The following is a 16,099-nucleotide window of genomic DNA, read 5'->3' as shown; positions in this document are numbered from 1 at the left end:
GGGAGAGAATCGTTGGAGGGCATATGCGTGTGCCAGCTGCAGCGGACATTTCCACTTGAAATAGATCGCCTTATTTAAACGCGCTATTTATGGTGCTCGTGCTGTTTAATAACTGCCTCTGTCTGGCCGTTACTGTACATCTCTCCCTCTCTCTCTCTTTCCCGTCTCTCTCTCTCGTCATCTCTCTCTCTCAATGCGCGCCTAAAGCATTTCATTTGCAAATGAAGCCATGGCGACCAAGACAAGAGGTGACCATAGAGACAGAGAGACCAGCAGGTGCACATACAGTATATACAGTAGATATGTAGGCTACTACTCAGCCTCAGTCACAAGTCACATCCCCTGCCATATATTTACCGACAGCTATGACAAAGCAGCCGTCTCATGGTGGCTTGCTGAGTGTTAAAATAACTCCAATCTCCTTATAATAACTCTTAGAGACTTCGCCCCAAATTCGGAGAAGACTAGAAGCAGTACAGGCTACGGTAGCTGGGGGACACCCACTCTACTGAAACAGCTGGGGGACTTTCATGTAAGAATAATATCTCAGTGTGTTTGTGATCTTGTGATATACTGAAGGCAATTCAAAATCCAATTTTTGGTAAAGAGGACATTTTCTACTGTAAGTGATTCACTGTTTCCAGTGCAGAGGGAGACTGAAGAGTGTCTGACAACACAGGGCTGATGCAAGAATCTTGAGACACACTAGAGAGAGAATGAGGTTAGCGTTACACACGCACGGCGCACACACCCCTCCCCTCGTAGCAAACTACACACACATCAGCTTCCTGTTTGAAGTGGTAACTACACAGCAGAAGGAATCACCTTATCCTTTCTAAGTTTTGCATCTTGCGCTCTTTGCTCCTGCATACACCCCCTTCTCTCAAACACCTCCCCTGTGTATGTGTGTGTGTGTGTGTGTATGTGGAGTGATGGGAAGTCTAAATATAACATCTTGTGGTTTACCCACCCAGCCCACCCAGCCCACCTTCCCCTTGCCGCCCCCCTAACCTTAAATCTGTGCTCAGTCTGCGGTCTGGCTACCTATCTGGCTGCTGTTGCGTGTGGTGTGTGTGACGCGTGTGTTACTGCAATTCACACTACCAAATGGGCCAAAACGTCATTTCAACGTGGAAAACTAATTGGATTAGCAAAACAAATCATCAACGTAAAGGCATTTTCTATTTTTTCATCCAATTTATAACCTAAATCCAATGACTTGGTGATTTTATTTGTTGATTTCACATTGAATTCACGTTAGTTGACAACTCAACCAAATGTAAATCAATATTAGATGTTGAACTGACATCTATGCACAGTGGGTAACCTTGTTGTTCACCTACAAAGTTAAAATATTGTTTTATTTTCCCCCAAAATCTCACTGAATTCAATTTCATTGAGCAAAGAATCAAATGAAGGATTTCCTTGCAGAAGTTCAAATGCACTGACAGTAGTGGAACTAATGCACACCCTCACACAGTTGGTCCAGTAGTCAAGAGGAGTGTGTGACCCACCTGGGTGTGCTGAATCCAAGCCTACCCTTATAGACTTAATATCCTGTTACATGATGGAGGATCAGAGTTTCCACTGTCACCTCACTCTCTGCAGGGAGACACACACACTGCAAATACACACACAATCCTTAACACACTGAAATATATACTGACTAAATAATTGCAATCCATTTCTCTTTCTGTCCACGTCCTGCAAGCCTTAGGTGATCCTCCAAGACATTTCGGTGTGATTCCAGTGCCGAGGCCCCAGAATAGGACTTCCCCGCAGGTCCTCTAGTTCAGAGCCAGAGTGACAGGCAGCAATTACAGTCCTATTTATTCTCTACTAATCCTGTGGTCTGACACGGCTGTTAACCTCTTACATGCTGCTACACACTCCACATCTTTCCACATATACTACAACAGCTCTCCACATCTCTCCAAATATACAACATCTCTTCACATCTCTCCAAATATACAACATCTCTCCAAATATGCAACATCTCTTCCCATCTCTCAAAAGATACATCTCTCCAAATATACAACATCTCTTCACATCTCTCAAAATATACATCTCTCCAAATATACAACATCTCTCCAAATATGCAACATCTCTCCAAATATGCAACATCTCTCTATATATACAACATCTCTCAAAATATACATCTCTCCAAATAACAACATCTCTCCACATCTCTCCACATATACAACATCTCTCCACATATACAACATCTCTTCACATATACAACATCTCTTCACATATACAACATCTCTTCACATATACCACATCTCTTCACATATACCACATCTCTCCACATATACACCATCTCTCCACATATACAACATCTCTCCACATATACAACATCTCTCCACATATACAACATCTCTTCACATATACCACATCTCTCCACATATACAACATCTCTTCACATATACCACATCTCTCCACATATACACCATCTCTCCACATATACAACATCTCTCCACATATACAACATCTCTTCACATATACCACATCTCTCCACATATACAACATCTCTTCACATATACCACATCTCTCCAAATATGCAACATCTCTCCAAATATGCAACATCTCTCTATATATACAACATCTCTCAAAATATACATCTCTCCAAATAACAACATCTCTCCACATCTCTCCACATATACAACATCTCTCCACATATACAACATCTCTTCACATATACAACATCTCTTCACATATACAACATCTCTCCACATATACAACATCTCTTCACATATACCACATCTCTCCACATATACACCATCTCTCCACATATACAACATCTCTCCACATATACAACATCTCTCCACATATACAACATCTCTTCACATATACCACATCTCTCCACATATACAACATCTCTTCACATATACAACATCTCTCCACATATACCACATCTCTTCACATCTACAACATCTCTTCACATCTCTTCACATTTCTCAACATCTCTCCACATATACAACATCTCTTCACATCTCTCCAAATATACAACATCTCTCCAAATATGCAACATCTCTTCCCATCTCTCAAAAGATACATCTCTCCAAATATACAACATCTCTTCACATCTCTCAAAATATACAACATCTCTCCAAATATGCAACATCTCTCCAAATATGCAACATCTCTCTATATATACAACATCTCTCCACATATACATCTCTTCACATCTCTCAAAATATACATCTCTCCAAATAACAACATCTCTCCACATATACAACATCTCTCCACATATACCACATCTCTTCACATTTCTCCACATCTACAACATCTCTTCACATCTCTTCACATTTCTCAACATCTCTCCACATATACAACATCTCTTCACATCTCTCCACATATACCACATCTCTTCACATCTCTCCACATATACAACATCTCTCCACATATACAACATCTCTTCACATCTCTCCACATATACAACATCTCTCCACATCTCTTCACATCTCTCCACATATACCACATCTCTTCACATCTCTCCACATATACCACCTCTCTCCAAATATACATCTCTCCACATATACCACCTCTCTCCAAATATACATCTATCCACATATACCACATCTCTTCACATCTCTCCAAATATACAACATCTCTCCACATATACATCTCTTCACACCTCTCCAAATATACAACATCTCTCCACATATACAACATCTCTTCACATCTATCCAAATATACAACATCCCTCACATCTCTCCAAATATACAACATCCCTCACATCTCTCCAAATATACAACATCTATCCACATATACCACATCTCTCCACATCTCTCCACATATACAACATCTCTCCACATATACCACATCTCTTCACATCTCTCCACATATACCACATCTCTTCACATCTCTCCAAATATACAACATCTCTCTACATATACAACATCTCTTCACATCTCTCCAAATATACATCTCTCCACATATACAACATCTCTTCACATCTCTCCAAATATACAACATCTCTTCACATCTCTCCAAATATACAACATCTCTTCACATATATCCAAATATACAACATCCCTCACATCTCTCCAAATATACAACATCTCCACATATACAACATCTCTTCACATCTCTCCACATATACCACATCTCTTCACATCTCTCCACATATACATCTCTCCACATATACAACATCTCTTCACATCTCTCCACATATACAACATCTCTTCACATCTCTCCAAGTATACATCTCTCCACATATACAACATCTCTTCACATCTCTCCACATATACAACATCTCTCCACATATACATCTCTCCACATATACAACATCTCTTCACATCTCTCCACATATACAATGTCTCCACATCTCTCCAAGTATACATCTCTACAAATATACATGTCTCCACATCTCTCCAAATATGCAACATCTCTCCACATTTCTCCACATATATCTCCACAGCTCTCTTATCTCATCTCAATTTAATGGCCTGTCAGACCTCACCATGGTGAAGGTAATACAAGGTGTAACATTAACTATGTGGCTATCCTAAGCTGCTACCTTTTCCTGGAATGCAGACAGGAGTCTGGTTTAGGTGCTGAGCCCCATCTAGTGGTCAATGTGTAGATGGCAGCTTGGTACTTGCAAGCGTTCACTGCTTAATGTGTCTGAAGGGTAGGCCTACATCTCTCACAAGAGTAGCTATACAGTCTCTTGTTATAGGTTTAAAGTATATAGATCTTTAATCTCTAGATTTAAATCCAAAGGTATGAACAAAGTTGTTTTGTATTCTGTATATAGTATTTGCTGTCTGCTAAGTAAACGTCTGAGAACAGCCTCAGAGTCCCTTTAGAATAGAGTAGAATGTACACAGTAAGTCCCTATACATCCCTCTAACAATCATGCATCCCTCCAAAGATCATGATTGTTCCCTTCAGTACAATATTTCATTCCAGGCCTTAATGCAAATGACTCTGAGTGTAAATCCAACATTCTAATGCCTCACAATCCTCCAAAGGTGAAAAATAAATCAATCACCGCCAAACACAACATAGTGTGGAAATGAGACTCTTGAACACAGATTAGATGGAGTGAGGGAGAGAGATAGTCAGGAGGGTCAGGCTGTGTATTAGACATGGTATAATCCTTCCCTGTGCAGGAGGATATTGATTTAGTTAAGAGTCGAGAGCAACAGTGATCCCAGCGTTCCCATCCATAGGCGTCACCTTGGATATGAGTCTGCTTCACCTCTGGAGGTGTTCAGGATTACCAGGCAGGACACACATACGCATAAGCACACATTCTCTCTCTCCCTCTCTCTCTCTCTGACACCAAAGACAAACTGACTTTCTAAATGTGCTTTATTCTACCTATCATCAAAAACATTCTTACCGTCACCATCATCATGGTCATCATCAGTAACATCATCAATAACATCATGGTCATCCTCATCATCATCAATAACATCATCATGGTCATCCTCCTCATCATCAATAACATCATCATGGTCATCCTCATCATCATCAATTACATCATCATGGTCATCCTCATCATCATCAATAACACCATCATGGTCATCATCATCATCATCATCACGGTCATCCTCATCATCATCATCAATAACATCATCATGGTCATCCTCATCATCATCAATAACATCATCATGGTCATCCTCATCATCATCAATAACATCATCATCAATAACATCATCATGGTCATCCTCATCATCCCCATCACCATGGTCATCAATAACATCATCATCAATAACATCATCATGGTCATCAATAACATCATCATGGTCATCCTCATCATCATGGTCATCCTCATCATCATCATCAATAACATCATCACGGTCATCAATAACATCATCATCAACAACTATCATTTCATTGATTTTGCTCAAAAGCTAAAGCTGTGATCACAGATAAAAAATAAAACATTTGGTCCTTAAATATAATCTAGGCAACATGGTATCAAGGGTTAAAAGAGGAATGCTCTGTTGCTACCCACAGAAAACATCAAACAGCACTGGACATGACACCAGGACAAGGGAGGGAACAAAGGAGGGGGAGGGAGGGATGGATGGATGGAGGGAGGGAATGATAGAGAGAGATACAGTAGAGAGAGGGAAAAGTCAGAGATGGAGAGAGGTAGAGAGCATCTGTGAATGTCCCTGGAACAGTAGTTAACTACAAAAGCTCTGTGAAAGATGAAAGGAGGATCCGACATACAGAGATGAAAGACAGGATGAAAGCAGACAGGAGCCAGAGGAGGTGAGGAACGAGGGAAGAGGAGGGAATAGAGAGAGAGGCATGCATTTACAGGAAGCTAGGCGGAACAAATAAACCTACATCCACAGTTTACGAGGGAGCATTATTAAGTGTTGCACCAAAAAACACAATTCAGTTACAGAAGTTGTGTGAACAACGAAGCTAAACGAAGCTAAACACCACACAACTTGGACAACATAACTACAAGTGGATCAATCGCTCCTATAGTTACTGATCAATATGATGATTAACTTTACAGTGATTAGTAATCTCATACTATGATTAATCATATAATGACAAAATATTACACTTTGGTGAAGGGCGAGAGGCAAAAGGGAGGGGAAGCTGGAAATCAGGAAGTGCCTATCTTATTGGTCGTTTTAGAATTGGCTAGCCCTCCTCCAATCAGCAGCAAGATGCAACGAACCCCATTGCTATCTTTGTCATCATCGTCCTCGTCTTTCCCTCCCACTGTGTGCTGCCATTATCTTTCCACTTCATCTCTCTTGCTTGCTCCAACAATCACTTACACAGATATGTATCTACATGTTTGGACTTCAAACATAAACTGTGATTCTACTCTAGCCTGCCCTAGTCACCAGAGCTATAGATAGACAGAGTCTGCCGAACTCGGTTTGAATCTAGAATTTTGGCATGCCATGTTGGCAACAACTGTTAAAACCTAGTCGCAAGTCATGGACTGTTTGGAGGATAGTTTGTTGAACTCAAATCTGCAGTACCCTATTCCCTACAGTGTGCTACTTTAATTGGAGCATGGGGTGTTTGGTGACACAATCTACACAGTATATCTGGCCCGAAAAGTCCATCCTCCAATCAGATAATTTCCTCCAGGACCATCACATGTTGGCAGGCAGTTTTTCTCTCAGTCCCTATTAGTCTTTCCCTGTCTGAGGCAGCTACGGGTCCTTCTTGCCCCCCTTGGGAGAGGCGGAGGGGGCAGAGGTGGCTGGGGGGCTACAGGTTTGAGAGAGGGAGGTGGCAGGGCCTGGGACCACCTGAGTGGGTGGGAGGGTGGTAGTGGAGGTTTGGACAGGTGTTACGGCTGTGGTCAGCTTTGGAGCATGACTGGTGTAAGGGGTACAGGTAGGTGTGGGGACAGGACCTAAAGGTTGGCTCTGTTTTGGGGTATGGGTTGATGCAGGTTTGGGGGTGGAGGATTGTTTTGGGGTATGGATAGGTACAGGTGGGATTGTGGGGGTAACAGAACATTTAGAAAAGGGTTTTGGGGCAGGGGTTTGGACTAGGGGTTGGGCAGGTGGAGGAATAGAGATAGGAGTGGGAGGTTTACTGGAAGACGGGGTGGGAATCAAGGTTGAGGTTGGAGCTAGGGTGGGAGTGGAGGCTGGGGTGGGAGTGGAGGCTGGGGTGGGGGCTGGGGTGGGAGTGGAGGGTGGGGTGGAGGCTGGGGTGGGAGTGGAGGCTGGGGTGGGAGTGGAGGCTGGGGTGGGCGCTGGGGTGGAATTGGAGGCTGGGGTGGGGGCTGGGGTGGGAGTGGGAGTGGAGGCTGGGGTGGGAGTGGAGGCTGGGGTGGGGGCTGGGGTGGGAGTGGAGGCTGGGATGGGGGTTGCAGTTAGGGTTTGGCTCTGAATGGGAACAGGAGTAGAAATAGGTGTAGGGGGACGATTGGAGGGTTGAGAGAGGGTAGTGGTAGGGGTATGAGTCTGGATAGGGGTAAAGGCTTTAGAGGGGGTAGGGGTGGGCCCAGATAGAGGGTAAGGGGAGGGGGTGTAGGGGGGAGGACTTGATTAGGGGGCTCTGAAGAAGAGTGGGAGAGGAAGGTAGGGAAGAGGAGGGGGAGAGGGGGCCGCGAGAGAGGACTTGCGCCCATGGGTTTGTGGAAGTGAGAGAGGAGCACTGACAGAGTAGGGAGGGGGAGTGGAGGAGGGAGAGGGTGAAGAAGAGCGAGATGGGGGTGTAGGGGTGGGTTTGGGGCGGGGTTGAGGTGAGTGGAGTAGTTCCGGCAGAGGGAGGGATGGAGCAGGGGGAGGAGAGGAGGAGCGAGATGGGGGTGTAGGGGTGAGTTTGGGGCGAGGGGTTAGTGGCAGGGCTGGGATGAGGGAGAAAGGAGCGGGAGCAGGAGAGGGGGTGAAAAAGGAGAGGGGGGTTTGTTTGGGGGAGGAAGTGTAGGAGGCCAGGGGAGAAGCTGATGTGGGTGTGGCTGCAGGTACAGCGACAGGATGTGTGTGTGTGGCTGTGTGTGTATGTGCAGGGCAGTGTGTAGAGACAGGATCAGGGAGGGGCTGTATAGAGCCCAGGTTATGTGCTTGTATCTGTGCATTGAATGGGGGCATCTGTAACTGTTGTGCTGGGACTTGTACTGGCAGGGGAGTAGTCAACACCCCCACACTGCCACCCCTGGCTAGCTGCGTCCCAGCCAGGAACGAGGCTGGCAGCAGGTTACCTCCAGAGGCCTTCCGCTCGAGAGGGGGGTGAGGCTGCATGCTTGCCCAGGATCGATGAGGCAGGGTGGGCTGCGAGGCGGAGAGGAGCCTGGCCTCCTGGGTGAGCCTCCCAAGTGCAGGCAGGCCCTGGTTGCTGCTGCCTCCATGACGCAATAGCGCCTCCTTGGCTCCATGCTGGCCAGCCATGGAACTGCAATTGTCTGACATGACACTTGTGGCTGCAGTTGGATTCACGTGGTAGAACAGATGGGGTGTGGTGGCCCCTCCTACCTTGGGGATTCCTGGGGTTCCACCCATCACTGAAGAGTGTTCCGGGTGGAGACGGAGACTGTAGTGCAGGGTCTTTCCTAATTGGACTGACGTGGAGACAGAGGAGGCCGGTGTGGGTGGGGTTTGAGCAACAGGGGGTGATATCACACCTCCCAGGGGGGCCATGGGGAAGGGCGAGGGGGAGGGGAAGGCAGGAAACACCCCTCTAGGGGACAGCCCCCCCATCCCTCCTACCCCCATCATCCCAATGAGGGAACTCACAGAGGGGCGCAGGGGCTGCAGGACAGGGGGCCGCGGGGGGGAGAGGGGGAAGGAGACGGAGGGCGATGGAGAGATGGAGGGGAGGAATATAGCGCCTCCTAGCGCATGTTGCTGCTGTAGCTGATGTTGAAGCTGCTGTTGCTGCTGCTGCTGGTGCATGAGGGCGATGGCCACGTTAGTCGTAGCGGCCGCCGTCTGGAGCGGAGCGTGGATCAGTGGAGCCCAGATCAGTGGGTGGGGCCTAGGGGAGACAGTACCACTTCCTCCCGTGGCCCCTCCCCTTCCTGCAGCGGCAGCAGCGATGGCCTCCTGCATGGCTGGCATGCTGTCGTGTTTAACAATCTGCTGAACCAGCATGCTGTCACAGGAGCCCAGCCCCCCCATGCCTAGCCCTGCCCCCCCTCCTCCTCGACCCCCACGCCCCAAACCGCTGCCCCCCGCCATGGAACCCGCCTGGGACGGCTTCCTCATCAGGATAGAGTTCTTCCTACCTGCAGAGGAGAACAATGAAGAGAGAAGAGAATAGAATGAAATGATCCAAACAGAAACAAACTGATGGAGGGGATGGATACTGTTCCTGTCTGACACAAATAGAGGAAAACAAGAGCAAGAAGAAAGTGGTAGAAACTAAAGTGAGGGTCAAACAACACAGTTGTAACGAGGCTGACAGGGCTGAGTGGCTGATTAAAGATCACAAACAGAACCAGCTATCTGCTCTAGCTCTCTGTTCTAACAGCTCTCTGTTCTAACAGCTCTCTGTTTTTCTAGCAGTTTCTCAATTCAATTCAATTCAATTCAAAGGGCTTTATTGGCATGGGAAACATATTTTAACAGGAGATAATAAACAAAAGTGAAATAAACAATACACATTTACAGTAAACATTACACTCACTAAAGTTCCAAAAGAATAAGGCTTTTTCAAATGTCATATTATGTGCAAATAGTTAATGTATAAAAGGGAAAATAGTTTCTCTCTTCCTTAACCTGCCTTGAAGGGCTTCTGCAACTGTAAGGTCATTTACAAATAAAATCTGAATTGATTTGAAAAATGCTATTCACTGGCAAGGTCTCTGCACAAAGCGCTATAGAAATGAAACTGAATTGAAAACTGAAAGTCATTGCAAGTAATGGACCGATTGGCAGGTGCTTGAGCCAATCGGGAGAGGATTAGTACCGATGCGGTCCAACCGGTCGACGGCCACCGTCTCGAAGGCCCGCCTCATCATAGGGTGTTCCTCCAGGACCTCGTTGAAGCTGTCCACACTGAGGGAGTAGAGACGACAGTATGTATCTGCTCTGACGCTCGCCGTCCTCCGGCCCCGAGTCAACAGACAGATCTCTGAGAGAGCGGGAGAGTGAGTGAGAGAGAGGGAGATGGACAGAGAGAGAGGAGGAAGTGCAGGTGTGGATAAAGAGGGAGAATGGAAGAGGGGTGAGAGACTGGAAAAAATAAGATTTTGTTGAAGAAATTGTGAAATTGAAGAACTGATTAATCTAACACACAACCACACCTTTCCCCTTCCACTTCCCTTTTTCCTCACACTGTCCTTACCCTCACCTCTCCCTCCCCCTTCTCTCCTCACCCCCAAAGTAGGACCCGTCACTGAGTTTGGTCTCCTTGTTTCCGCGGGTGAGTATGCCGACTCGTCCGTGTTGAATGAAGTACATCTTGCGTCCCACCGTGCCCTCACGGATGATGAAGTCATTGGGCTGGAACACCTCGAAGCGAAGCTTGGTCAGCACTGCCGTCACAAAGTTAGGGTCCGCGTTAGCAAACAGCGGCATGTGAGCCACCAGGCTACGGCAGTTAAAGCTAACTATCGCCTGAGAGAGAGGGGGAGGGAGGGGGGAGGAGTTGGGAAGTTAGTTAGAATGCACAAAAACTGAATTGTATCAGTACGTTTTAATTTTCTTTCATGTAAAATGTGTTTGAGTCAGTTTGAATCAACTGGTTTGAGCAGGAGTTTTTTTTGTTACACTATAGCTAGCTTTCGTAAATTGTAACAGTGTGTGTGCGTCTTCCCGTGTGCCTGTATCCATGGCTTGTGTGTGTGTGTGTGCCTGTATCCATGGCTCGTGCGTGTGTGTGCTTGCCTTGTGCGTGTGCGTGTGTGTGTGTGTGTCTGTGTGTGTGTGTTTGCGCGTGTGTGTGTGTGTGTGTGTTTGCGCGTGTGTGTGTGTGTGTGTGTTACCTCCTTTAGTGGTTCGCTGAGTTCACCCAGTATGTTCTCCTCGTCAAACATCTTGCCCTGGAAGCGATGCTCATAGTACTCATGAATCCTCTGACGGACATCTGCAGGGAGCTTATGGAACGACATGTACTGCTCCACCTGCTTATACTGGAACACAACGTCAATACAACGATACAACGTTAATACAATGGAAATACAACGATACAACGTTAATACAATGGAAATACAACGATACAACGTTAATACAGCGTTAATACAAAGTCAATACAAAGTCAATACAACGTTAATACAATGTTAATACAACGTTAATACAATGTTAATAAAACGTTAATACAATGTTAATACAACGTTCATACAACGTGAATACAATGTTAATACATTGTTAATACATTGTTAATACAGCGTTAATAAAAGCACACATACACACACGATATGGGTGCTGCTGCTTTACTACAGTATAATACACACTATACTGCTTTACTACCATATAATACACACTATACTGCTTTACTACAGTATAATACACACTATACTGCTTCACTGCAGTATAATACACACTATACTGCTGTACTACAGTATAATACACACTATACTGCTTTACTACAGTATAATACACACTATACTGCTTCACTGCAGTATAATACACACTATACTGCTTTACTACAGTATAATACACACTATACTGCTTTACTACAGTATAATACACACTATACTGCTTTACTACAGTATAATACACACTATACTGCTTCACTGCAGTATAATACACACTATACTGCTGTACTACAGTATAATACACACTATACTGCTTTACTACAGTATAATACACACTATACTGCTTCACTGCAGTATAATACACACTATACTGCTTTACTACAGTATAATACACACTATACTGCTTTACTACAGTATAATACACACTATACTGCTTTATTACAGTATAATACACACTATACTGCTTCACTGCAGTATAATACACACTATACTGCTTTACTACAGTATAATACACACTATACTGCTTCACTGCAGTATAATACACACTATACTGCTTCACTGCAGTATAATACACACTATACTGCTTTATTACAGTATAATACACACTATACTGCTTTACTACAGTATAATACACACTATACTGCTTTACTACAGTATAATACACACTATACTGCTTCACTGCAGTATAATACACACTATACTGCTTCACTGCAGTATAATACACACTATACTGCTTCACTGCAGTATAATACACACTATACTGCTTTACTACAGTATAATACACACTATACTGCTTCACTGCAGTATAATACACACTATACTGCTTCACTGCAGTATAATACACACTATACTGCTTTACTACAGTATAATACACACTATACTGCTTTACTACAGTATAATACACACTTGACTGGATCAACAGGAAGATTGTTTATGAGTGGAGTATGGTTCCTTTACCGTCTCCTGCCTTTGAGGAGTCATCAAATGAATTTGATGAATGGTTGGATAGAGAGAATAAGGGACAGAGGAATGGAGAGAGAGAGATGGAGGGAGGGAGGGAGGGATAGAGAGGGTCCTAATCTCTTACTTTCTCCTGGTACTGTCGTCTTGAGGAGTCCAGGGACTGTATGAGAGCGGTGGCATGGCCGATGAACATGGCATAGCAGGTGGCACCAATGATCATACTGAGCATGGTGAGCCACACGTCTGTCATGCCCTCTGGAGCCTGGGCACCGTAGCCAATACACAACATGTGGCTCATCGCCTTGAAAAGGGCATAGGAGTACTGGATCCCCCACGTATCATTCTGGACGGAGAGAGAGATGGAGAGAGAGGTGGAGAGAGAGTTAAACAGGCCCTACAGAGGGAGAGGTGGAGGTGGAGAGAGAGGTGGAGAGAGAGTTAAACAGGCCCTTCTACAGAGGGAGAGGTGGAGGTGGAGAGAGAGGTGGAGAGAGAGTTAAACAGGCCCTTCTACAGAGGGAGAGGTGGAGGTGGAGAGAGAGGTGGAGAGAGAGTTAAACAGGCCCTTCTACAGAGGGAGAGGTGGAGATGGAGAGAGAGGTGGAGAGAGAGTTAAACAGGCCCTTCTACAGAGGGAGAGGTGGAGATGGAGAGAGAGGTGGAGAGAGAGTTAAACAGGCCCTTCTACAGAGGGAGAGGTGGAGGTGGAGAGAGAGGTGGAGAGAGAGTTAAACAGGCCCTTCTACAGAGGGAGAGGTGGAGATGGAGAGAGAGGTGGAGAGAGAGTTAAACAGGCCCTTCTACAGAGGGAGTCCGAGAGGAAGAGGGAGAGGGAGAAGAAGGTGGAAGGGAGGGAGGGATGAGTGGTACAACACTAGTTAAGGTAATAGCTAGTTAACTAGTGTTGTACCACTCATCACTTCCACCTTCTTCTCCCTCTCCCTCTTCCTCTCGGACTCCCTCTGTAGAATGGCCTGTGTAACTGTTTAACCTAGGCTAAAACTGTGGCTGTAAAGTGCTTGGTAGAGTTGCTCATTGCTTTTCCACTTCCTGCTGTGTAAAACAGACTACTAACAGGCAAAAAGCTAGAGGAAAATAATAATGATAATAATAAAATGGCTCTAAAAGTGTGTGACTGTGTTTGTGATTGCTTGTGTGTGTGTGTGTGTGTGTGAGGCCAATTATATCCTGTTCTGTTAAATGGTCCGGCGGGTGGCACATGGCTTTCTCTGGGGGAAAACACTCAGCCTCAGCTGGCCTAGCAACAGTCACCCCGGCAACCACTGAGGAAACACTGCCGCGACGGGAGTCAGCGAAACACACAGCCGTGTATGTGTGTGTGTGTGTGCGTGTGTGTGTTCATATCTCCATCTACTCTATCTGTAGGATGTTTAAGTTGGTTGATGTTTTATTGTGTTGATAGTCCCTTTTATTCCAACCAGACATGCTGCTACATGAACTGTCTACACACACATACACACACACACTCTCTCTCTCTCTCGCTCTCTCTGTCTATACACTCCCCCTCTCTCTGTCTACACACAATCAGTCCACTACCCAGTAATCAGTGCACACACAAACACAATATCAATAATGACAGACAGACAGACAGACAGACAGACAGACAGACAGACAGACAGACAGACAGACAGACCAGACCAGACCAGACCAGACCAGACCAGACCAGACCAGACCAGACCAGACCAGACCAGACCAGACCAGACCAGACCAGACCAGACCAGACCAGACAGACCAGACCAGACAGACAGTGTAACTCACCACCATGTTATTCTTGGAGACCCAGCAGTCCAGGGGGAAGTCCTGCAGCATGGGAACCAGGAACTGTAGACATCCGTCCCAGTGGCACAGCAGCAGCATCATGCCTATCAGGTTGACTATCCTCACCATGGCACTGGCCAGGTCATAGGTCATATGGAAGATCTGGAGGGGGAGAGTTTGACATCACTTTAGTTTATTGACGTCTTGCGAGGGCACCTTTTATGATAGCTGCCTCTTCCCCAATGAAGAGGTAGATCAGCTGCCCCCGTAGCGGTCTCTCTTTCCCCTATACTACGCTGACCTCTCCTTTCCCCCTCTCAGCCTCTGCCTCTCTCCTCACACCTCCCTCTCTCCCTCCCCTCTGGCATGTTCCACTGACTGCCCTCTACCTTCTCTCTGGAGGATGTAGCCAGTGAGTTGTGACAGTGGTAGTAAGTCTCTCTTTCCCTCCCCTCTTTCTCTACCTCCTCTCCCTGTGTTCCCGGTCTCTCACCTCCTCCCACTGGTGGATGTAGCGTATGAGTCGTGACAGGCGTAGCAGGCGTAGCAGGCTGAGGATCTTGGTGAAGCGTACGATGCGGAGGGCCCTGGCCGTCCTGTAAACCTCTGAGTCCAGCCGGGCCTCCAAGTCCACCATCAGGAAGATATAGTCCACAGGGATGGACGACACAAAGTCCACCGCAAACCAGCTCTTTAGGTAGCGCTGACGGATAGCCCTGTGGTAGTATAGCATAATATAAAAGTCATTTCTATGGTCTCACAGTTAGCTTAGCATTCTGGTATTATTCCTATGGTCTCACAGTTAGCGTAGCATAGCATAGACCAACATTGATTCCTATGGCCCCAGTAGTTATGGTTCTTTAGAAGAAATAACAAACAACTCCATTCATTCACATTCTGGAAGAACTCCACACAGGGAAGCATTGCCTCCAGCTCTGTGTCACCTTCACACAGACAGACACTGACACACACAAACACACACACACACACACACACACACACTGACTTGGGGTCTAGCAGTATCTCAGTGCTGTCCTCCTTGACGATACCAGTCCTGAAGTTGAGGACCAGGTCTACCAGGAAGAGAGTATCAGAGACCACGTTGAAGATGATCCAGGGAGGAGTGTTCTCATCCTTAAAGAAGGTGATTCCTACTGGCAGGACGATCAGGTTCCCCATCATCAAACACAACATGATCAGATCCCAGTAGAACCTGGGAGAGGAGAGGAGGGGAGGGGAGAGTTGGAGAGAGAGAGGTTTCCTATCATCAGACACAACATGATCAGATCCCAGTAGAACCTGGGAGAGGAGAGGAGAGGAGAGGAGAGAGGTTTCCTATCATCAGGCACAAAATGATCAGATCCCAGTAGAACCTGGGAGAGGAGAGGAGGGGGGGAGAGGAGAGAAGAGAAGAGGAGAGGAGGGGAGAGAGAGAGGTTCCCTATCATCAGACACAACATGATCAGATCCCAGTAGAACCTGGGAGAG

At 46.0% G+C, this 16,099-nt stretch overlaps 1 protein-coding gene across 1 annotated transcript in view; it reads right to left on the bottom strand.

The window, feature by feature from the left end:
- Positions 1-5,304: 5,304 nt before the first annotated feature.
- LOC135563765 (potassium/sodium hyperpolarization-activated cyclic nucleotide-gated channel 1-like) overlaps positions 5,305-16,099 on the bottom strand; it is a 65,300-nt gene continuing 54,505 nt past the window's right edge. Inside the window, 10 exon segments of the mRNA XM_065007135.1 lie at positions 5,305-7,991; positions 7,993-8,046; positions 8,049-9,676; positions 10,360-10,524; positions 10,769-11,009; positions 11,378-11,524; positions 12,957-13,175; positions 14,612-14,773; positions 15,105-15,327; positions 15,618-15,824. Coding sequence (XP_064863207.1) covers positions 7,149-7,991; positions 7,993-8,046; positions 8,049-9,676; positions 10,360-10,524; positions 10,769-11,009; positions 11,378-11,524; positions 12,957-13,175; positions 14,612-14,773; positions 15,105-15,327; positions 15,618-15,824 — 3,889 coding nt within the window. The 3' untranslated portion in view covers positions 5,305-7,148.

This window comes from Oncorhynchus nerka, linkage group LG3 (assembly GCF_034236695.1).
Source record: "Oncorhynchus nerka isolate Pitt River linkage group LG3, Oner_Uvic_2.0, whole genome shotgun sequence".
Classification (NCBI taxonomy): Eukaryota; Metazoa; Chordata; class Actinopteri; order Salmoniformes; family Salmonidae; genus Oncorhynchus; species Oncorhynchus nerka.
The sequence above is the reverse complement of the archived record's forward strand: the minus strand, read 5'-3'. Positions and strand labels throughout refer to the sequence as shown.